The sequence below is a fragment of the Engystomops pustulosus genome, chromosome 2 (genome assembly GCF_040894005.1).
Source record: "Engystomops pustulosus chromosome 2, aEngPut4.maternal, whole genome shotgun sequence".
Lineage (NCBI taxonomy): Eukaryota > Metazoa > Chordata > Amphibia > Anura > Leptodactylidae > Engystomops > Engystomops pustulosus.
In genome coordinates this window covers 13,205,621-13,229,516 of record NC_092412.1, presented here as the reverse complement: position 1 = coordinate 13,229,516, position 23,896 = coordinate 13,205,621, and the positions used below count along the sequence as shown (strand labels likewise).

The following is a 23,896-nucleotide window of genomic DNA, read 5'->3' as shown; positions in this document are numbered from 1 at the left end:
AAACACTGCAAAGACCCAAAGAGATGGCCGGTAAGGCGCTCCCTGACTTTTATCTTTATTATTTAGCAGGTCAACTGCAATATCTATATCATTGGGTAATCCCAGGCTCGTTGCCCAATTCAGAACACCACTTAAGTCATTATTTAGGGCTCACTTCCTTCTGGTCTATATTGGAGGGTACTGCCAGATTACAAACTTCCCTACTACCCATCCACAGGCTAGCCATACAAGTCTGGAAAAGGGCAAGGCAACTTACACACTTCAATGACACCATAGCCGAAATGGTTTTAAGGGGGAACTCTGCGCACATTTAACATCTCTGGAAGACACAGAGGGGTGGAGACAAGCAGGAATACAAACTTCAGCAGACTTATACACTGATGGGGTGTTGGCTTCTTTCTCAGACTTGAAAACTAAATTTGAACTGGACCAGAGAAGGTTCTACAGGTACCTTCAACTCCGGCACACCCTAGAATCACAATTTCCACACGGTCCACCACAGATATCTAAATATCCACTCATAGAAATATATAGAACTCAGGGTCCACGGGGTTTGGTGTCGGCTCTATACACCCATCTGATTACGCAAAAGGCGGAGAATTGCCCACCGCGCACTTTGCACAGATGGAAACAACTCATGCGATCATCCTCGGAGGAGATTGACTCCGAATTATTATCTTCTCACACCAAAGTGTCCCCGTCCATAAATAACCGTATAACACAATTATATATTTTCCATCAGGCATACCTCACTCCGGTCCGCATGCAGAAAATGGGCTGGGTACATTCCACTGCCTGTCCTAGATGTGGGAGATATGGGAATGTACCCCAATAGCAAGATTTTGGAAACATGTTACCTCCTGGGGGTCTTATCAGAAGAAGACTGGACACATTATCACCGCATTTTACTACGGGAAACATTATTCATAGCCAGAAAATGTATAGCGCTCCGGTGGTATGACCCCAACACGTCGACAACACGAATGTGGAAAGCACAAATCAATCAAATGCTTCCCTATGAGGCAGTTTTATACAAACACAGGAATTGTCCAGATAAGTTCGGCCAAATCTGGGGTACTTGGTGTGACTCGGGTGAGACACACTATTCTCCTCATAGACTCAGGGCAATACTTGCGGAAGAACAATCTGCAGGTTGACAATGTCTATCCCATCGCTGATAAGTTACTTGCGCATGAAGCGAAAGGTGTGGGCCCACTACACCTCGGACCCTGCGGAATAGATCAGGGGCACTCAGGCTAGAGCTCACTGAAGGGGCTCAAACCTTATTAACTAAACGGCCATAAGATAAGGATACTTTAACGGCACCTACAGATCCAGAGTTACCAGAATCACCGGCAAGTAATGTTTTGTTTGCATTGTAATGTTCATCTGGTTGCATTGTACTATGACATGGTGTATACCTATGATACTACTGTAACACAATAAACCACAGCTATGGAGACACACATGCTGTAGGGTAGGCGGGTGGTAGAATGATTGAGCAACTACTGGAAGAAAGTGTTTCAATTACTGTCACAATCCGTTTCTTTTTGTGTACCAATAATTGTGTATAATGCAGCTGTACATTTATTTCATGATTCTGTTCAATAAAGCAGTTAAAAAGAAGTGGCCCCAATACTGACCCCTGTGGCCTCCACTGGTAACGTCAACCCAATCTGAGAATGTGCCATTAATGACGACCGTCTGTTTTCTATCACTAAGCCAATTACCCAAATACACAGATTTTCCCCTATTCCCAGCAGTCTCATTTTATATACCAACCTTTTATGTGGCACGGTGTCAAATGCCTTTGAAAAGTCCAGATATACAACATCCACAGCGTCCCCCAGATCCAGTCTTGAACTTACCTCCTCGTAGAAACCAATCAGATCAGTCTGACAGGACCGATCTCTCATAAACCCATGCTGACGCTGGGTTATAAGGTTGTGCACAGTGAGATACTCCAGGATAGCATCTCTAATAAACCCCTCAAATATTTTCCCAACCACAGAAGTAAGACTCACAGGTCTGTAGTTTCCAGGATTGCTTTTTGATCCTTTTTTGTATATTGGTACCACATTTGCTATGCGCCAGTCCTGTGGAACATAACCAGTCCTCAGTGAATCTTCAAATATTAAAAATAACGGTCTGTCACGGTACATAGGTCATGCAGAATCTGAGGGTGTATGCCATCTGGCCCCGGTGATTTATCTATCTTAGTGGTTGTTTCCTTACAAGACTAGTTAGCCACATTGGCTGTTTCTTGTTCCTCTTATGCTTTTTCCCATAAGGTATGTGTTTCTCACAGAACTTTTTCAGAATATATGAGCCCCATTTTTTTTTTTGGGGGGGGGGGGGTTGTCTTTGAGAACATTATCCCAGTCTATTCCTTTAAGGTTTTCCCTTTGTTGCTGAAAATTTGCCCTCCTGAAGTTTAGAGTGTTGGTTGCCCCTTCACTAACGCTCTTAGTAAAGCGTAATACAAAATCAATGATATTATGATCACTATTCCCCAGGTTCCCCCCAACCTGTAGTTTTGATACCCTATCAGGTCTGTTGGTAAGGATAAGGTCCAGCAGTGCCCCCCCTCTTGTTGGCTCCAGGACTAGTTGCGACAGGTAATTGTCTTTTGTTGTTGACAAGAACCTGCTACCTTTGAAGGACCTGCAGGTTTCTGCCCCCCAGTCAATATCTGAGTAGTTGAAGTCTCCCATGATAAGTACTTCACCATGCTTTGAAGCCGCATCCATTTCACTTATCAGCATTTCCTCTGCTGCCTCCATTATATTTGGAGCCTTATAACAAACCCCTAGTAATATTTTATTATTCTTTTTCCCTCCCCTTATCTCTACCCATAGGGACTCCATATTTGCGTTACTGATGTCATCTCGCAGGACGGGCTTGAGGCAAGAATTCACATATAAACAAACCCCTCCACCTTTTTTATTTATACGATCCTTTCTAAAAAGACTATAACCATCTATAGTAACAGCCCAGTCATAGCTACTGTCCAGCCATGTCTCGCTGATTCCTACTATATCAGATTTCTGCTCCAACATCAAGAGTTCCAGTTCCTCCATTTTGTTTGTGAGGCTTCTGGCATTTGTGTACATACACTTTATATGGTTTTCCCTGTCCGTATTCCTTTTGTCCTTATTCCCCAATCTCATTCCAGCCCCCCTTCCTCCCCCATTGACTATGACTCTTCCCAGCTCTCTATGTACACCGTCTATTTGCCCTGCACAAGTGTAGTTGCCCTCCCCCCAGGTCTCTAGTTTAAACACTCCTCCAACCTTCTAGCCATTTTTCCCCCCAAAACAGCGGCCCCCTCCCCATTTAGGTGCAGCCCATCCCTACTGTAGAGCCTGTAGCCGACAGAAAAGTCAGCCCAGTTCTCCATGAACCCAAACCCCTCCTTCCTACACCAACTTTTGAGCCACTTATTTACCTCCTTGATCTCCCGCTGCCTTTCTGGTGTGGCACGTGGTACAGGCAGTATTTCGGAAAAAAATACCTTTGAGGTCCTTGCCCTGAGCTTATGGCCTAAATCCCTGAAATCATTTTTAAGGACCTTCCACCTACCTCATACTTTGTCATTAGGCGCCAATGTGGACCATGACCGCTGGTTCCTCACCAGCCGCTCCCAGTAATCTGTCAACCCGATCCGCAACATGCCGAACCCGAGCACCCAGCAAACAACACACTGTTCGGTATGCACGGTCTTTGTCACAGATTGCCCTGTGTGTTCCCGTAATAATCGAATCTCCCACTACTGGAGCAGACAGTCCCCTGGTTGCTAGAGGTCATCTGCAGCTGTAGGCATTTCAGCAACGAAGGGAGGCAGGCTCTTCACTCCGTGGCTGACAGTTGGAAGAGTGAAATTCCCGGGCTGACCTGCAGATGTTGGGGGCGCTTCTGAGCTGGCGGTGGCAACCTCTGTAGAGTCTCTTTTGTAGCTGGGCCTCCTTACGGACAATGGCGGTCCTCTTCAGGGAGGCCGAACTGTACCCCAGCTGGGGCTAAGGGAGATTCGGTAACAGTCACTCTGATATGGGCCCTGGGGGCCATGGTAATCACATCAGAGGTAGTACTCTGGAGGTCTGGAATCAGACCACCGATAACTGACAGGGTCCACCATTTTGGACCTAGCACAGAGAAGGCTGGCAGCGGAGGAATGCAGGGCAGGTAGAGAGGTAGTAAGCAGTTCTCCTTCCTGGATGCAGGACACTTGTGTCGGCATGCGCCACACGCGCATGGGGCGGAACTTAGCGAGTAGCCTGGATTTTCCGCCAGCCCCTTGCTGTGCCACACAGACTTCCAGAGGTTAACGCTTTAGGTGCTGCAGCGCCGGATGTAGCAGTGCTGACACAGTTCTTTTGTAGGGACTAACCTCTTGAGTGCTGGAGCAGCGATCGACAGCACGTGGTGGTGAAATAACACAGTATTTGTTGTAGAGCACAATCACTTGGACCTTAATGTGGATGGCAGCAGGGTTAGGCAGCACAGACTTTGTAATAAAGGACAGTCTATAGTTCCAGTATAAGGCACAGAAGTAGATATCCTGTTAGTGTACTTGCAACATCCCTAGCCTCTTCTTGGGGCATGGAGGCAGCCGGGGCCCAGAATACCGGAGTGGCTGGCGATTGCAGCCTAGGGCTCGCTGATGTCACGGTGCTTGATACAGGGACCGGAGGGCTGTCCTACAGGTGGTGTGTGCAAGAAATATGGAGCGAGAGGCTGATGTACTGGTTTTCCCTGGGGCAACCCCTGAGCTGTCTGTAAGTTAAGTCCCTGAGTAATGGATGGGGGAGCCTGTGGTGGAAGACAGCCGTATCCAGGGATCAGATGGAGGCAGCGTTGTTCAAAAGAACTAACGGTCCTTTATTGAACAACGGGTGGTAGGGAACGGGCCTAAACGATCCAACAGCATATTCGGATTACTGGAGTGGTCGTGGATAATGCACCAGCCTGGTAGTAGATGCTGGTGCAACACCCTCGCCGATGCAATGGCGAGGTAGTGCTTGCGAATACGTCCCATCGGTAGGTAACACCACATTACACTACATGGTCCTTATAGGATCAAGGGGAAATTGCAGTGGTTAATCCTGCCTGGCAAGGCAGATGTTAATCTGTGATGTAATTATGTCAACCAATGTCTGTGTTACATCCTGTCTTTGTGCACTGAGAGGTAATTGGAGGAGCAGCCACCACCTGACCAGAGGGAGGTAATAAAACCCCCTAGCCAAGAATGTTCTGGAGGATTCCAGGTCTAGAGGAGAAAGAGAGAAATCTCTCTCAGGAGAGAGACCGGTCCTAGTCAGGCCCTCTGGGTCTGCAGGACGCAAGCAGAGAGTAGTTAGCTGAGCAGCAGCTCAGAGACTCTAGCATACCAGACCAGTGCAGGAAGAGCCTAGCCCCTGCCTGAAGTGGAAGCTAAGACTAGAAGTAGTGTAGTGAGGAAAGGGGTATCATCCTACCTTCAAGGGTGATACCTGAAGAGATCCAGGACCGAGCTGAAGCCTCCTCTAAGGACACAGCTGCCTCCCAGCCTGCTCTTACATCCAGGCTGGTGACCTACATCCTGCGGCTCCCTCCAAATACCTCTCCAGTACTCCATCTACCTGTTAAAGGCACGTTTGCTGAAGTTCCTGCGGTTCCAATAAAGAACTGTAAGTTGTTTTCTTCAACCTCTGCCTCCGTCTGGTCCCTGCTACTACAACTCCCATCATCACCGGCACCCTGTCCATCACCCAGAGACTCACACTCGGGACATTAAGGGGTTGCCCCAGGGAGATCCGCTATAGCAGCCGCTCCCTCTTCATTTCTTGCCAACACCACCCTGCTGGAGACCTGCCAGGCTGTAGGACAGCCCTCCGGTTCCCTCGTACCAAGCACCGTGACAATAGCGTGCTTAGGCCGCAACCGCCAGCCACTCCGGTACCGCGGGCCCCGGCTGTCTCCAGGCCTCACCTCAAGGGCTAGGCCCCGGTGGGGGGATGTTGCAAGTGGCGTCACGAATCACAGGATATTTACTTCTGTGCCTTATCCTGGCACTAAAGACTGTACTTTATTAAGAAAAAGACTGTGCTGCCTAACCCTGCTGCCATCCGGGTTTAGGCCCAAGTAATTGTGTGTTTCTGGATTGAACTGTGTTATACTGCTGCAACGTGCTGTCGAGCGCCGCTCCAGCACTCAAGAGGTTAATCCCTGCAAGAACTGTACCAGCTCTGCTACATCCGGCGCTGCCGCGCCTGAAGATTTTTACCTCAGAAACTGTGGCGCAGCAAATAATTCAAGCCCGCCAAAACTTTCACTGGCGGGAAACCCAGAGACATCGCTAAGCTCCGCCCCCTGCGCATGGCGCGAATCCTGCCTCAGCGCGCTGTGGCGCAGCAGAAAATTCAGCCCGCCACAGCTCCTGGCGGGAAAGACTCTAGCTCCGCCCTCTGGCGGGAAACTCTCCCGCGCTGCAACGCCAGTGAGAGCCCACAAGGTACCTCAGAGTCAGCGCAGCCGCCATCCAGCATCAAAGAGGTTAATCGGCCATCTTGGATTTCTCCACGTGCTGTCTCCTGTCCTGCCGACATGCCGCACAGCCTCCGCGATGAAGAACCAAGTGTCGCATGGCTTGCCCACGAACCTCGGGCACCTTCCTCTGCTGCACCGCTTACTGCTGTCTCCCATACGCAGTCTCCAATGGCGGATTCTCCACAGCGGCTGCCTCCTCCGATTCCGGACCTCCTGAGGACCACCGCGGATGTGAGTACCATGGCCCCCAGGGCCTATATCACAGTGACTGTTACTATATCTCCCTTAGCCCCGGCTGGGGTACAGTCCGGCCTCCCTGCAGAGGGTCAACATCTCCCCATAGGAGGCCCGGCTACAAAAGGGACTCTCTTAAAGGGGCCTGACCCCTTATCTAATGCTGCTGACCGTCCTGCGGAGTATCCAGGACCACCTGCTAAGAGGCCCAGGCTGTCCGGTGAGAACGCCCTGCCAGCTACAGAGGTTACCACCGCCAGCGCAACAGCGCCCCCAAGAGCTACAGGTCAGTCCAGGAACAACAATCCTTCAGCTGTCAGCAGTGAAGAAGTTACAGCTCCTGCGGTCATCATCATGCGCTCCACAGCGCCCCCAGCTACAGAAGGTCAGCCAGAGAAGTGCCTGTCTCCTTCCTTTGCTGAGATGCCTGCCACCGCAGATGACCTCCCTGCTGTTCCAGCTCCAGCTTCTGGGTGTTCCATGTCAGCAGTTCCAGTGTCTACCACCAGATGTCTTCAGGTGACGGATTTCGACACTGCTTTCTTCACCCAGGCTGATGATGTCCCTGCTGCAGTTCCTGCTCCCATGCCTGCAGCCATTGCTCTTGAGCAGCAAGATTAACCCCTGAAGGGCTGTAGCCCACTTCAGGTACTGCACTATGTACATATTGTGTATTTATTTCTGTCCTTACCCCAAAGAGCCAGAGACTTTCCTGAGACTCTTACCCTTATTTATCTCAGTCAAGAGACATACCTTGAACTGATTATTGGCCTGTGCTATGATAGCACCCCTTCCTCTGCCACAGCAGAGATAATTTCTTCAAAGGACTCTGTCCCTCTACACATAGAGGAGACCCTTTGCTTCTCAGTGCACTTTTCCCCACATCAAGGGCTGTACCCAGAAGATGGACTTTGTTACTAGAGACCTTCTGAGAGACTTTCGCCAGATACTCAAGGGAAAAGTGGCTATTGACTTATTATTTTGCACTTAATGCCTTCCTTTTTAGGTATGGACATTCTGCTTGCACTTTTTATGCCTTTCCTTTGCAGGAAAAGAGACATTTGCTACCGTGCTACTCTGAGTAGCCTATCCACCTCTGTAACGTTATGTTATAAGATGTGTACCCATTGGGCTCCTAAGCCAATGTGATTTTGCTAACCTGTTGCACACTGTCATATCTGCCAGTAGTCTGCATTAACCCTTTCATAGGCTTTTCAGGTTGTAGTGTGGCTGTGTCGGACCGTCTTTCTTTGTAAAACACTGACCGCTACCTGATCCCTCAAACTGAGGTTTGCACATGGGGGTAGTCCGTAAACTGCGGGTCTTTAGGGGACCGGGGGTGTTACACAGATAGCACCTGGATGCCACTCATACATGGGTAAGGTTGTCAGTCAGGAGGTACTTGTGTCGCATATGCTAACGCAATGCAGATAGACACCATATAATTGCCGCCAGGGAAGAAGCGTTGATCAAACAAATATACAGGCCTTGGTGCAAGGAGTGGATTACAGGACATGACACCACACCTTTCCTACTGTACAGTTCGGTTTAATGGCGTCAGCGACCAACTGTCATACAGCTATATTTTTGTCTTAGTCCGACACCAACCCAGGTGCCTGTCTCCAGGACCATGGGCGGTTTGTCCCTACACCTCACATAGCCTGCACTTCCTAGAAGTGCCTTTAGCCCCCTCTGTGCCTCAAAACATCTGTAGTCGAGCCGAGGGCGGCTCTTTCAATTGCCCCCGGGGTATGCAACACCCTCGCCGATGCAATGGCGAGGTAGTGCTTGCGAATATGTCCCATCGGTAGGTAACACCACATTACACTACATGGTCCTTATAGGATCAAGGGGAAATTGCAGTGGTTAATCCTGCCTGGCAAGGCAGATGTTAATCTGTGATGTAATTATGTCAACCAATGTCTGTGTTACATCCTGTCTTTGTGCACTGAGAGGTAATTGGAGGAGCAGCCACCACCTGACCAGAGGGAGGTAATAAAACCCCCTAGCCAAGAATGTTCTGGAGGATTCCAGGTCTAGAGGAGAAAGAGAGAAATCTCTCTCAGGAGAGAGACCGGTCCTAGTCAGGCCCTCTGGGTCTGCAGGACGCAAGCAGAGAGTAGTTAGCTGAGCAGCAGCTCAGAGACTCTAGCATACCAGACCAGTGCAGGAAGAGCCTAGCCCCTGCCTGAAGTGGAAGCTAAGACTAGAAGTAGTGTAGTGAGGAAAGGGGTATCATCCTACCTTCAAGGGTGATACCTGAAGAGATCCAGGACCGAGCTGAAGCCTCCTCTAAGGACACAGCTGCCTCCCAGCCTGCTCTTACATCCAGGCTGGTGACCTACATCCTGCGGCTCCCTCCAAATACCTCTCCAGTACTCCATCTACCTGTTAAAGGCACGTTTGCTGAAGTTCCTGCGGTTCCAATAAAGAACTGTAAGTTGTTTTCTTCAACCTCTGCCTCCGTCTGGTCCCTGCTACTACAACTCCCATCATCACCGGCACCCTGTCCATCACCCAGAGACTCACACTCGGGACATTAAGGGGTTGCCCCAGGGAGATCCGCTATAGCAGCCGCTCCCTCTTCATTTCTTGCCAACACCACCCTGCTGGAGACCTGCCAGGCTGTAGGACAGCCCTCCGGTTCCCTCGTACCAAGCACCGTGACAATAGCGTGCTTAGGCCGCAACCGCCAGCCAATCCGGTACCGCGGGCCCCGGCTGTCTCCAGGCCTCACCTCAAGGGCTAGGCCCCGGTGGGGGGATGTTGCACTGGGATAATGGAGATGGAGCTGTGTCCAAACTGTGGAAGCTGCAGCTCTGGATTAGAGTCTCCTGATTCGGTTCCTGGGATTGGTTTCTCTCTCTTCACTCAGACCATGTGGTCTGGACTGCTGACAGGCAAAGACGGACTCTCTGTGGAAAGGCCTAGGGCCTAAGACCTGGTGGTAAGAGACCGAGTCCTGAGAAGGAGCATGAGGTCTGAGGCCTGTGCTCCCACTACACAGGGGTTTTATACTCCCCCAGGTCAGGTGGTAGCACTTCTCCAATCACACTCCAGTTTACAATAAGCCCCTCTACCCATGTATTGATAGGGGTGTTGCAAACGTATTGTGTGAATGCGTCCCACATGTTCAGTTTTTCAGATGCAGATTTTGGTGCCTAAACCAGGAATGGAGTAAAAGTAGGAGGAGGAGCAGCGCCTTTAAATTATTTATTATTTTACCCATTATCACCCGCACCGGCTTTTAGCTTTGAAAACTGCATCTGAAAAACTGAACGTGTGGACACTGGTCCTACAGATTCTTCCCCCTAACCAGTGCCCCGCCTACACAGATCACATGATCTCTGACATCATCACAGGTCCTTCACCCACCACTTCTCTATAGACATGTACACCCAACCACTGCTTCCTGTCCTCCCGAGAGGCCCCGCCTATTCTGTGACATCACACTCCCAGGGTCAGTGTCCTGCACTGAGGAGAGAAGAGGTAAGTGATCAGAGGAGGGGCTACAACTCCCAGCATGCTTCAGGAGCGCACACACTATATGGAGGTACTACAACTCCCAGCATGCTCCAGGAGCACACACACTATATGGAGGGACTACAACGCCCACCATGCTCCTGGAGTTCACACACTATATGAAGGGACTACAACTCCCAGCATGTTCCTGGAGCTCACACACTATATGGAGGGACTACAACTCCTAGCATGCTCCAGGAGCACACACACTATATGGAGGAACTACAACTGCCAGCATACTCCAAGAGCACACACACTATATGGAGGGGCTACAACTCCCAGCATGCTCCAGGAGCACACACACTATATGGAGGGACTACAACATCCAGCATGCTCCAGAAGTGCTCAAACTATATGGAGGGACTACAACTCCCAGCACGCTCCAGGAGCACACACACTATATAGAGGGACTACAACTCCCAGCACGCTCCAGGAGCTCACACATTGTACACATGGGGCAATATCTGCTATTAGTGAGAAGTCACACAGTCCAGCGCCATCACTCCTCCCTCAGTCCAGTGACCTCCCCTCCAGTGTCTGGAGAATCCCCATCTGTCACATCACACATGTCATGGACACAATTGCTTCATATAGAGTTTGCGCTTAGTTCTTCTCGTGTTTCCTCAGGTTCTATAGATCCAGGACTCCCAGAGGTTTCTCCTAAAGATGATCCTTTCCATCAATGATCCACCAGGGATCCGGGAGAAGGACAGAGACCAGATGGCGGCCAGGATCCTGGAGCTCACCCTGGAGATGATCTCCTTGATAACCGGAGAGGTGAGAGTCTCCCAGGACACGGCTCTTATCTCTAGGAATAACAGCGGGAAATGACTGGAGAGGTGAAGGATTCTTAGGATCTATGTAGTGATCAGTGTCTCCCCATACACAGGATTACACAGTAGTGAAGAAGTCGTCTGGTGAGTGTGTGACCCCCCGTGTGTCAGGAGGATGGACCCAGAGCCCCATCACCGAGCCTCCACCTCATTCACTGATACATGAGCAGAAGATCCTAGAACTTACCTCCAGGATCACTGAGCTGCTGAGCGGAGAGGTGAGCGCTGCCGGGAATGCTGGGACATTGTACAATAACACAAGGGAGGGGTCTGGGTGATGACTGTGTCATTGTGGGTGTCAGGTTCCTATAAGGTGTCAGGACGTCACTGTCTATTTCTCCATGGAGGAGTGGGAGTATATAGAAGGACACAAGGACCAGTACAAGGACATCATGATGGAGGACCACCAGCCCCTCACATCACCAGGTAAGAGGAGACCTTCCTGATTATAGAGGACAGAGCAGGTGTGAGGTCACCTCCTCCATCATCTCATCATCACATATAGACAATGTATCAGTCACTGTGTATATTTCCTATAGATGGATCCAGTCAGAGAAATCCACCAGAGAGATGTCCCAGTCCTGGAGATTCCCGGGATATTACACAGGAACCAGAGAGATGTCCCAGTCCTGATGATTCCCAAAATATTAAAGAGAAACCGGAGGAGAACATCCCACTGGATCATCAGGTAGATGGAGCTGAGATTCCTGTAAATCCTCTATAGATTGATGTAATGAAGCTACTTACCTTTACCTTCTCCAGCAGCCGTGGGTGGAGAGTCTATGGGATGATGTTGTAGGTCCAAGCTACAAATTGTTTAATTAAAGATTGTAGTAAGTTGTAGTTTAAGTTGTGGTATGTTGGATCTTCCCAGGAAAGTTGTGGTGGAAGGAGGAGCGGAGAGGAAATCCCCTCATCAGTGACAGAGGAGGGTAAGAGCCTTTCATGTATCTTGTGGGTTATGGTTCTTTTCAATTTTTTTGGAAACTTCCTGCACCAAGTTACCTCTATGTAAAATCCATGTGTCCTATTTCCTTTAGAAGTCTTCTCATTAGTAAAAAGATAACATTTAACCCCCTAAACTAAATATAGGTTCATAAACCGCCATTAGAAAGCCTTGCAACTGTACATGCCTGTAAACTTAAGCAATCAGGTCCTAAAGTTGTATGCAAATGGCCTGAAAAATGTCCAATGAGTCATCATAGTCAATCATATTCAGCTGTCCAGCTTATTCATGAGTGGGAGGCACAGCCACAAACCCAGTGCTTGACTGACAGCCTGTATAATGATGTGAGGTATAATAGTGTAATGGCTCCTCCATGTGCTTCCTGGTGTGCTGGCTCCCCCTGCAGCCTGTGTGTATGAGATACAGCAGCTCCAGGCAGTCATGTTATAGCAGAACATGTCAGGTACTTGTGTAGCTGATGTCTGTGTCTCACATGTGTATAGCAGAACATGTCAGGTACTTGTGTAGCTGATGTCTGTGTCTCACATGTGTACAGCAGAACATGTCAGGCACTTGTGTAGCTGATGTCTGTGTCTCACATGTGTACAGCAGAACATGTCAGGCACTTGTGTAGCTGATGTCTGTGTCTCACATGTGTATAGCAGAACATGTCAGGTACTTGTGTAGCTGATGTCTGTGTCTCACATGTGTACAGCAGAACATGTCAGGCACTTGTGTAGCTGATGTCTGTGTCTCACATGTGTATAGCAGAACATGTCAGGTACTTGTGTAGCTGATGTCTGTGCCACTCACACGGGTTTAGCAAAACATGTCAGGTACTTGTGTAGCTGATGTCTGTGTCTCAAGCATGTGTATAGCAGAACATGTCAGGTACTTGTGTAGCTTATGTCTGTGTCTCACACATGTGTATAGCAGAACATGTCAGGTACTTGTGTAGCTGATGTCTGTGTCTCACATGAGCATAGCATAACATGTCAGGTACTTGTGTAGCTGATGTCTGTGTCTCACACATGTGTATAGCAGAACATGTCAGGTACTTGTGTAGCTGATGTCTGTGTCTCACACATGTGTATAGCAGACATGCCAGGTACTTGTGTAGCTGATGCCTGTTTCTCACACATGTGTATAGCAGAACATGCCAGGTACTTGTGTAGCTGATGTCTGTGTCTCTCACCTGTGTATAGCAGAACATGTCAGGTACTTTTGTAGCTGATGTCTGTGTCTCACACATGTGTATAGCAGAGCATGTCAGGTACTTGAGTAGCTGATGTCTGTTTCTCAAACATTTGTATAGCAGAACTTGTCAGGTACTTGAGTAGCTGATGTCTTTGTCTCACATGAGCATAGCAGAACATGTCAGGTACTTGTGTAGCTGATGTCTGTGTCTCACACATGTGTATAGCACGACCACAAATTTATTAGTGGTCTATGATGGTCAACTTCACATGATCCAGAGCCAGGATCTCCAGAGGATGTTGGCGCACAATGGGATGTAGAGGGGCCCTTTGATTGTGTCGCTCTCCTTGAGTGATGGCGCAAGCTGGGCATTCCTGGCACCAGGTCTCGATGTCGGGCGTCATGTTCACCCAGTAGAATCGCTTCCGGAGGGTAGCTTCAGTCTTCTGAGTGCCAAAGTGTCCGAACTGGTCGTGATACATATCCAGCACTATCTTGGCGTCCCTCCAGGGAATCACAATCTGGTACAGCCGGTCATAAGTGATAGGATCCAGTTCTCCTTTTCAGCAGGCCCTGATGCATACTCAGTGGGGCAGATTTACTTACCCGGTCCATTCGCAATCCAGCGGCGCGTTCTCTGCACTGGATTCGTGTCCGGCCGGGATTTATTAAGGTAGTTCCTCCGCCGTCCACCAGGTGGCGCTGCTGCGCTGAAAAGCATCAGAACGCACTGGAGTTTACCGAGCCGGGCTGAGTGAAAGTAAGTGCAAGCTCCGCGACAGATTTTTTGTTTTAAATGCGGCGGTTTTTCCGAATCCGTCCGGTTTTTCGTTCGGCCACCCCCCCCCCCATTTCCATCGCATGCATGCCAGCGCCGATGCGCCACAATCCGATCGCGTGCGCCGAAATCCTGGGGGAAATCGGCGCAAATCGAAAATAAACACGTTGGGAAACCGCGAATCGGGCCCTTAGTAAAAGACCCCCAGTGTCTTCCTCTGGCGCCACAACCGGGACAATTTTCTGTCTGCTCTCCTCTGACGAATCCTTTCAGGCACTAGCCCAGACTCATCCAGAGTCTTTCTCTGCAGGTGGCGCAGACTCTTCTGGTGAAGTAGCGTGTACTGCTTCTGAAGGGAAAGGAATGAACTCTCTGGGCCTATTGGCTCACAGACCTCCACATCTTCCCACTGAGCATCCGTGGAGGGTCCCTCCCACTGGTCAGCGAGTCGGGACAGAGCATTGTCGTTGGTCCTGCCGGCCCGGTACTTGATAGTGAAATTGAAGTTCGCTAATCTGGAGGCCCATGCTGCTCCAGTGCTCCAAGCCAAGCGGTGTTCAGATGGGTTGTTGTCTGTGAAGTGACAGTGAAGAAGGAAGCAGCTAGGTAGTCTTTGAACTTTTCAGTCACAGCCCAGACTAACGCCAGCTACTAACTACAACTTGAATGAGCTGTAATTCTGGTCGTTCTGTTCCGGTTCTCGGAGGGAACGGCTGGCGTAGGCTTTGACCCTTTCAGTTCCATTCTGAAGCTGGGATAGTACAGCTCCTAATCCCTGCTTTTATGGCATCGGTGTAGAGTATGAAGGGCAGATTGTAATCTGGGTATCCTAACACCGGAGGCTCAGTCAGCCTTTGCTTCTCATTCTGCTGTCCATTCGATGGCCGCTCGGGATCGTTGGCCCTCTTTCGGCAGTCCCCTTAAGAGTTCTTGCAGGTGGGCCGCCAGCTGGGCAAACTTTGGGATAAATCACCTGTAGTAGCTGGCAAATCCCAGGAAACTCTTGATGTCCCGGATAGTAGATGGGGTAGGCCAGTCATGGACAGCTGCAATTTTATCTGGGTCTGGCTTGATTCCATCAGCACTCACCACATGTCCTAGGTACTTTACGCTAGGCTGCAATAGGTGGCACTTGGAAGGCTTGACCTCCAACCCATGCTGGGTCAGGATTTGGAAGATGTTGGAGGTGTTCTTCGTAGGTCGTAGAATAGATGATGATATTGTCGAAGTATAGCAGGACGGTCTTGAAGTTCCGAAGACCCAAACATTTCTCCATTAACCACTGAAACGTGTCGAGGGTTTTACATAAGCCAAAAGGCATGTTGTTGAACTCGAACAGGGCCATTGGGGTGGTGAAAGCCACCTTCTCCCTATCTTCCGGCGCCATAGCCACTTGCCAGTAGCCACTGGTCAGATCCAGGGTGGAGAAGTAGGTGGCCGACCCTGAGGCTGCGAGGGATTCCTCAATTCGAGGCAGCAGATAGGCATCCTTGTGGGTGATATTGTTGATCTTCCTATAGTCAACACAGAAGCGAAGAGTTCCATCCTTCTTTTTCACAAGGACCAGTGGGGCAGCCCATGGGCTGTGACTCTCCTGGATAATATTGGCTGTCTTCATCTCTTGCACCAGCTTCTTCACCTCTTGGTAACGGGCTGGAGGAATGGGCCGGTACCTTTCCTTGATAGGAGGATGAGAGCCAGTAGGGATGTTATGTTGAATCAGGGTAGCCTGCCCAAAATCCAGCGGGTGTTTGCTGAAGGCCTGGTGGTGCTTCATAACAACATCCAGGACGCCTTGTACTTGGTCTCCAGGAGCACTTTGTTTCACCTCCAGCTGTTGGGAGCAGGTCTTCATCAGCTGGTAGGGGCTCTACCATAGCCTGGTAATCTTGACCTTGAACGTCCATGCAGGCTCGGCACCATACTAACCTCTCAGTCCCAGGTTGAAGGTGGACAGGTTGTGGATCTTTGATCCGGACTCTGCAGATTTCTCCATTGGGGCCAGCAAACTTCTTCTGTGCCGCTAGGGCTTGCATGGTCTCCTGAATTACCTTCAGAGAATCACTGGGCACTGTTGTCAGGGAGTCGTGCAGAGCCTTCAGCACTTCAGGATAGCAGGACATTGGTACCCAGGACCATGGAGAAGTTACCGTCCCGTAGATCCAAGGGTTTGTTGTTTAACTGACGACATCCATTCTCTTCATGCCCGTATTTAAAACAGTAGCTGCATCGCAGTCTGGGTTCTTTCTGAATTCAGGTGTTTAGGGATTTTGCCATCCTTGGGCGCGGTTTGACTGGGGAGTCACGGGGAATACTTGACTGTAACGAGTTCTCTGGTGGCTTCCTCCTCTTGGGGGAAGCGGTTACTTCCAGCTGGGCCAGTCGGTCGAGCATTTTATTCTTGGTGTCTACATCAAAGTTATATAGTTCCAAAGCAAGAAATAGTTTTGGCACCAACCACTAAACTTCAACAGATCCCTAGGTATAGCCGTGAATGGGTAAAGGCACGATAAACATAGACTTGCCTGGAGTTCTGAATGGTGTTGCTCAGCCGAAGCAAAAGGTACAAATATGGAATCTACTCCAAAGAACAGAGAGGCGGCACTCACCGATATGAAGAACTTTCTTTATTCGGACAAGGTAAGAGCGGGGCCAGGCGACGGGCCGTTTCGCACTAAGTCGCTCTTTCTCAAGCCGATGAGCCGTTACTCATGGTGTCTGCCAGGGGGCGGGCTTGATGAGTCACCTTGACTTCCCGCCAGTGAGGGTTTTGGCGGGCTAGGGTTCCTTGCTGAGCCACAATTTCCTGAGGTAAACACTTCAGGCGCTGCTGCACCAGATGTAGCAGAGCTAACAGAGACCATTGTAGGGATGAACCTCCTGAGTGCTGGAAGCGGAGCTCGACAGCACGTGGCAGCAATTTAACACCGTCAATGTTGAAATAGTACAAATCACTTGGGCCTAAACCTGGATGGCAGCAGGGTTAGGCAGCACAGTATTTTCAATAAAGGACAGTCTATAGTGCCAGCATAAGGCACAGAAGTAGATATCCTGTTCATGACGCCAGTGGCAACATCCCCCACCTAGCCTTTTTCTGGAGGCATGCGGGGCCCAGAATACTGGCGGTCGCGGCCTAGACACGCTAGTGTCACGGTGCTTGGTATGTCCCACAGCCTTGCAGGTCTTCAGTGGGTGGTGTTTGCAAGAAATTAGATGAGGGAGAGGCGCTTGTCTGGACGTCTGTACCTCTCACATGTCTATAGCAGAACATGTCAGGTACTTGGGTAGCTGATGTCTGTATCTCACATGTGTATTGGAGAACATGTCAGGTACTTGTGTAGCTGATGTCTGTGTATCACACATGTGTATAGCAGAACATGTCAGGTACTTGTGTAGCTTATGTCAGGTACTTGTGTAGCTGATGTCTGTGTATCACACATGTGTATAGCAGAACATGTCAGGTACTTGTGTAGCTTATGTCTGTCTCACATGTGTATAGCAGAACATGTCAGGTACTTGTGTAGCTGATGTCTGTCTCACATGTGTATAGCAGAACATGTCAGGTACTTGTGTAGCTGATGTCTGTGTCTCTCACGTGTGTAGTAGAACATGTCAGGTACTTGTGTAGCTGATGTCTTTATCTCACACATGTGTAAAGCAGAACATGTCAGGTACTTGTGTAGCTGATGTCTGTGTCTCACACGTGTGCATAGCAGAACATGTTAGGTACTTGTGTAGCTGATGTCTGTGTCTGTAAAGGTTTTATAATGTTTTCATGCATTTGCAAAATTTAAAACCTCCTGTATCTTCTGGCACTAATAACTTGTTCATACTTCGGTGTAGTTTTTTGCGAGTTTTGATGACATTTTCAATTCTGGCATTTTTAGGACTTTACAGCCCTTGGATCACTTTTATCAATTTTTTTTTTAATCCATTTTCGAATTTTTGGTGCTATTTTCCGTCACGGGGTTAAATGGAGTGAAAACCTTTATTATATTTTGATCGTGCATTTTCAGATGCGGCGATACCTAATGTGTTTATGATTTTTAATGTTGATTTATATTTATATCAGTTTTAGGGAAAGTGGGTGATTTGAATTTTTAGGTTTTTTTATTATAATCTTTTTAAAACTTTTTTTAATTTTAATTTTTACTATTTTTCTTTCTCCCTAGGGTACTTTAACCCTAGGTTGTCTGATCGATCTTATCATATACTGCCATACTACAGTATGGCAGTATAGTGGGATTTTCCTCCTCATTTATTACATGCTGATCACACATTGTAATGAAAGGGTTAAAACACGACAGTCTCAGGTCTTCGGAAGACCCGAGGCTGTCATGGTGATAACGATAACTTCACGGGGAGTGACGATTGTCGGCAAGATTGCAGCGCTTGGGCAGCGATCGACGACATAACACCCGCGATGGGTGCTAGCAATATGCAGTAAAGACTTACCGGCTGAACGATAATGTTTTTATCATGAATAATGGTTAAAGTTTATGTCTTTACATATAAAACAACGTGATGTAATAAGCTCAAAATTTATGAGGGTTGTTTGTGTTCTGTTAAATGTATTATGTCAACAGTGTCAATACACATTTTTTCTAAATTCCTGGTGCTCCTGGATTTTAGTTTTTATTTATTTTTGTTGAAGCAGTCCCCCCCCCCCTATCTCAAGCATTCTTTGTTTTTTTCATAATATTTCGTACCACTTTATGGTACCAAAGGGGCATTTTAGAGATAAGTAATGCAGTACTAAAAGGGGAGACTACAGTGAATTGGCATAAATATTTCATTTATTGGGGACAGTGACTTGGCAATCTCTGTGCAGCACTGCGTAGTCTGTGTGCGCTATATAATTAAAGGAATTAGGGGCACAGGGGCACATTTACTTACCCGGTCCTGTCGCGATCCAGCGGCGTGTTCACAGTGGAGGATTTGGGTCTTCCAGCGACTCACTAAGGTAGTGCGCCCGATGTCCACCAGGTGTCGCTGCTGCACTGAATTCCATTGGAGTTCACTGAAGTTCACCAAGCTATGCTGGGTGCAGGTAAGTGCGTGTCAAGCGACATTTATTTTTTTTTTTTTAAATACGGCAGTTTTTCCGATTTCCATCGGGTTTTTCTTACGGCCACACGTGCACGCCGGCGCGGATGTGCCACAATCCGATCGCATGCGCCAAAACCCAGGGCATTTCAGGGAAAATCGGCGCAAATCGGAAATATTTGGGTAACGCGACGGAGAAATGATTGGGGCCCTTAGTAAATGACCCCCACTGTCTCAGATACATTCAATTATGTAGGTGTTTGCAAATTTTTCTAAGTATTTTTCTTGATACATTTGTCTCACTGGCAACTTCATTTAAAAATTTTCAAACAAACTCCTTTAAACCAATGAAGCATCTAATGAAGAACATAGGGTATTAAAAGCAGCATTCAGTTAGAATTTTTTTATTTTTCTTAATATACCGGTATGTGTGTCTGTCTTAAAGGTTGCGTAAAACATATAGTAATTAATGTCTCAGCTACACATTTACATTGTATAGTATATTTAATAATACACAAGTAAGTGCCAATATTAGAGGTTAGATGAAGGATACATACTCTAAAGGGTGATTTGTGGATTTCTCTGAAGTCACTAGTATAATGACTGCTGACAGCGGATCATCAGCGGATTGGCCAAGACAGTGGTGGAGGTGGGATGATGGGCAATGTGTGTGTGAGCTATGTGTGTGTGTATATAAGATGGTATACAGATCTTTAGTCAGAGCACTTCCTTCCCACCGTCTCTCTGTCCCTTAGTTAGTTTACCCTCTATGTGTATTCCCCTGTATTGTACCCTTAATAAATCCCCTATAAAGATCCATTGAATATTGTTGTTAATTTAATATGAACTGGCACCCCAAAACCAAGCAGATTTTACACCGGCTATGGAGAGGGCTCAGCCCGTGATCCCTTTCCACGCACCTGGACCCGACGTGCGCCGTACTATTACTGCGTGCGTCGGTAAGGGGTTAACATCATGTTGATATTTTTGTATTCATAGATGACTGTATGTTACTAACACGTCGATTTACTGCTGCTGGTAACAGGGAAGAAGGAAACCTCCAATACTGATTTCTTGGTTATATTTTGCAGGAGATGAAAGTACAAGAGGTCCCCATGGACGTCCCCCCTCATCTCCTTGTGGGGAAGTAGAAGATAATCAGTCACATCTTTCCACAGAGGAGGGAAATCATGGAGATAAGAGGCAGTTTTCATGTCCGAAATGTGAGAAGTCTTTCAGTCAAGAATCAAATCTTTTCATTCATCTTCAAAGTCACAGAGAGGAAAAGAGTTTTCCAAGTTCAAAATTTGAGCTCCGTTCCTCTCACAAATCGAGTCTTTCTCAAAATATGAGAATTCACATAAAAGAGAAGCCATTTCCATGTCTAAAATGTGGGAAACGTTTCATTCGGAAATCGCATCTTGTTCAACATCAGAGAACTCACACAGAGGAGAAGCCATTTTCTTGTCCAGAATGTGGAAAATGTTTTAGTCAGAAATCGAATCTTGATAGACATCAGGAAACTCACACAGTAGAAAAGCCATTTTCGTGTAATGAATGTGGAAAACCTTTTGGTAAGAAAGGACAGCTTTTAAGACATCAGATAACTCACAGGGAAAAATCCTTTTCATGTTTAAAATGTGGAAAATGCTTTACCCAGAAATCACATCTTGTTCAACATCAGAGAACTCACACAGGGGAGAAGCCATTTTCTTGTTCAGAATGTGGAAAATGTTTTTCCCAGAAAACGAATCTTGTTAGACATCAGGAGGGAACTCACACAGTGAAGAAGCCATTTTTGTGTAATGAATGTGGAAAACCTTTTGCCATGAAAGGACAGCTTTGTAGACATCAGAGAACTCACAAGGAAAAATCCTTTTTATGTTTAAAATGTGGAAAATCCTTTACCCAGAAATCAAGTCTTGTTCAACATCGGAGAACTCACACAGGGGAAAAGCCATTTGCATGTGCTGAATGTGGGAAATGTTTTACTCAGAAATCAAGTCTTGTTAAACATCAGGGATCTCACACAGGGGAGAAGCCATTTTCATGTTTAAAATGTGGAAAATGCTTTACCCACAAATCACGTCTTGTTCAGCACCAGAGAATTCACACAGGGGAGAAGAAATTTTCATGTTCTGAATGTGGTAAACATTTTTTTGACAAATCAATTCTTTTGATACATCAGAGAACTCACACAGGGGTGAAGCCGTTTTTATGTACTGAATGTGGGAAATGTTTTACTCAGAAATCAAATCTTGTTATCCATCAGAGAACTCACACAGGAGAGAAACCATTTTCATGTAATGAATGTGGAAAATGTTTTGCTCAGAAATCAATTCTTTTTGACCATCAGAGAATTCACACAGGGGAGAAGCCATTTTCATGTAATGAATGTGGAAAATGTTTTAGTAACAAATCATATTTGGTTAAACATCAGAGAATTCATACAGAAGCGAAACCAAGTGAATAGTATAAGACGTATTGCCAGGTTCTAGCGCTGTTGGACTTCCTTAATTAGTTTGACTTACTGACCCTCTTACATGTTATAAATATCGCTATCGTTTTTTATGTATTGATCATTTTTTCCAGAGGTCATCAGAGTTCATCCATTCCAAAGTACAATGGGGCACATTTACTTACCCGGCCCATTCGCGATCCAGCGGCGCGTTCTCTGCACAGGATTCGGGTCCGGCTGGGATTTAAGATGGTAGTTCCTCCGCCGTCCACCAGGTGGCGCTGCAGCGCCGAAAATAATCTTAACGCCCCGGAATGCACCATCCCATAGAAGGTGAAGGTGAGCGCTCCCCAAGCGACACATTTTCGGTTTTTAAATGCGGCGGTTTTTCCGAATACGTCGGGTTTTCGTTCGGCCACGCCCCCCCCCCGATTTCTGTCGCGCGCATGCCGGCCCCGATGCGCCACAATCCGATCGCGTGCGCCAAAAACCCGGGGCAATTCATGTACAAGCGGCGCAAATCGGAAATATTCGGGTAACACGTCGGGAAAACGCGAATCGGGCCCTTAGTAAATGACCCCCAATATGTTTACTAGCTCCCTCAGTTGATCAAACCAGAGCAGTGTCACTAGGTTTTTTTATTTTTAGCATTTCACCTAAACACCTCAACTTATGTAAACAGCTAAACATAAAATCAACTAAAAATGATAGCGGCACAAACGAAAATGTTTGCTGCGCAAATATAGCACAAGCGTTTGACACCACTTTTGTTTGATTCGGTAAATGTTTGGGGGGGGGGGGTTTGCTGGCTGAACTTTTGAACTTTACAATTTAGTTAATATCTTCAAAAACAAAAGTAGCAAAAAAAACAGCATAAACGTTTAACACCAATTTTGTTAGATTTGAACAAGGTGAGGGGGGGGACTTCACTCAGGTTTTGAACACAATTACTTATCAAAGCGATTATGAGATTTTTATTTTTTTTTTCGTCACATGTTGCACTTTATTTCAGTGGTAAATTGTGGCTGATAAGTTTTTATTTCAAAAACTTTAAAAAATAGTGAATTTTTTGAAAAATTTGTGATTTTCAAAATTCTAAATTATCTTGCTTTCAGGCAGACAGATTTACCACCTAAATAACATTTTTCATATGTCTGCTTTATGGACGCGGCTTACTAATCGACCATCGGTTTTCTGTATTTTCAAGGAGATTTCAGAATTGCCTTTTTTGGGGGGGATTATTATTGTTTGTAATGAGATTTGAAATATATAATATTAGAAAATATTAGAAAAATATTAGAAATATCATTCCATCAGAAAGGGTTTTTAGTAAGTTTGTTAACCCTTTAAGATCTTCATAGTAATTAAAACAAAATGGAGATGAAATTTATAATGTTCCGATTTTGTCAGTAATACGTTAATTTAGCCCGAAAATGTGCACATCCACTACAGATAAAAGCAGAAAACCCATCTTAAAATGTGCTATGCAATTTCTCCAGAGTACTGGGAGATAACTGTCATTGATTTTTGACTTTTTTTTTTGGTGTTCACCGTTTGCGTTAAGTAACATGTACTGAATAAAAATAATGATTGCCGAGATGCCGAATTTCTATATTTTTGCCTGCGTTTTACTAATTTTGTAGAATAAAAGTGAATGTTGGGAAAAAAATCTAATTTTATGGCATAACTCTTAATTTTTGATATATAGAGCTGGTTGAGAGCTTGTTTTTATTGCAGGACATGTGTTACTTTACAACTGTACCATTTTCGTTTAGATACTTTTTTTAAAAATCACTATTTATTACATTTTATGTTCGAAAAGATAGGTAAAAATTATAATTTTCAGTGTGTTTGTAGAAAAATATTTTACACTGTTCATCAGGCAGGTTTAATAATGATTTGGTTTTATCGTACAGGTCATTATGGACACCGCAATACCTAATGTGTCAGGTTTGTATGGTAATTTTCACTTTGTTTTGTATGTAAGTATATGTGGGGGCTTTTAAAAATTAATTTACCGTATATACTCGAGTATAAGCCAAGTTTTTCAACACAAAAAATGTGCCGAAAAAACCCTAACATGGCTTATAGTTACAACTTCAAGTCAAGAAAAAAAAATCAAAAAGTTAACTCACCTTCCTACGCTCCCTGGCATCCATCACGGCTCCGACATCGGGTCCTGGTAGGACGCAGTCTTTGTGATATCAGCCACACGCTGACGCTCTAATGTGTGTGCCGGCATGGATGCCGGGGAGCGTAAGAAGGTGAGTTAACTTTGTTTTTTTCTTAAAGCAGGGGCTGGCAGGCTGTATACTTGAGGGGGCAGGCAGGCCATATACGTGAGGGGACAGGAA

General features: G+C 46.8%; 3 protein-coding genes across 6 annotated transcripts in view; 2 read left to right on the top strand and 1 right to left on the bottom strand.

The window, feature by feature from the left end:
• LOC140116961 (uncharacterized) overlaps nt 1-23,141 on the top strand; it is a 54,750-nt gene extending 31,609 nt beyond the window's left edge. The window contains exons 3-5 of the mRNA XM_072133390.1: nt 7,411-7,422; nt 20,520-20,616; nt 20,698-23,141. Coding sequence (XP_071989491.1) covers nt 7,411-7,422; nt 20,520-20,616; nt 20,698-21,557 — 969 coding nt within the window. The 3' untranslated portion in view covers nt 21,558-23,141. The remainder of the gene's footprint in view (nt 1-7,410; nt 7,423-20,519; nt 20,617-20,697) is intronic.
• LOC140119790 (uncharacterized) overlaps nt 1-23,896 on the bottom strand; it is an 822,703-nt gene that overhangs the window by 340,270 nt on the left and 458,537 nt on the right. The gene's annotated exons all lie outside the window — the stretch shown is intronic.
• On the top strand, nt 10,915-20,428 carry LOC140119897 (oocyte zinc finger protein XlCOF8.4-like). The gene is made up of 5 exons (XM_072139333.1): nt 10,915-11,061; nt 11,174-11,335; nt 11,420-11,543; nt 11,657-11,805; nt 20,176-20,428. The coding sequence occupies exons 1-5, from the start codon at nt 10,951-10,953 to the stop codon at nt 20,233-20,235; spliced, it is 606 nt and encodes a 201-aa protein (XP_071995434.1). The 5' UTR covers nt 10,915-10,950; the 3' UTR covers nt 20,236-20,428.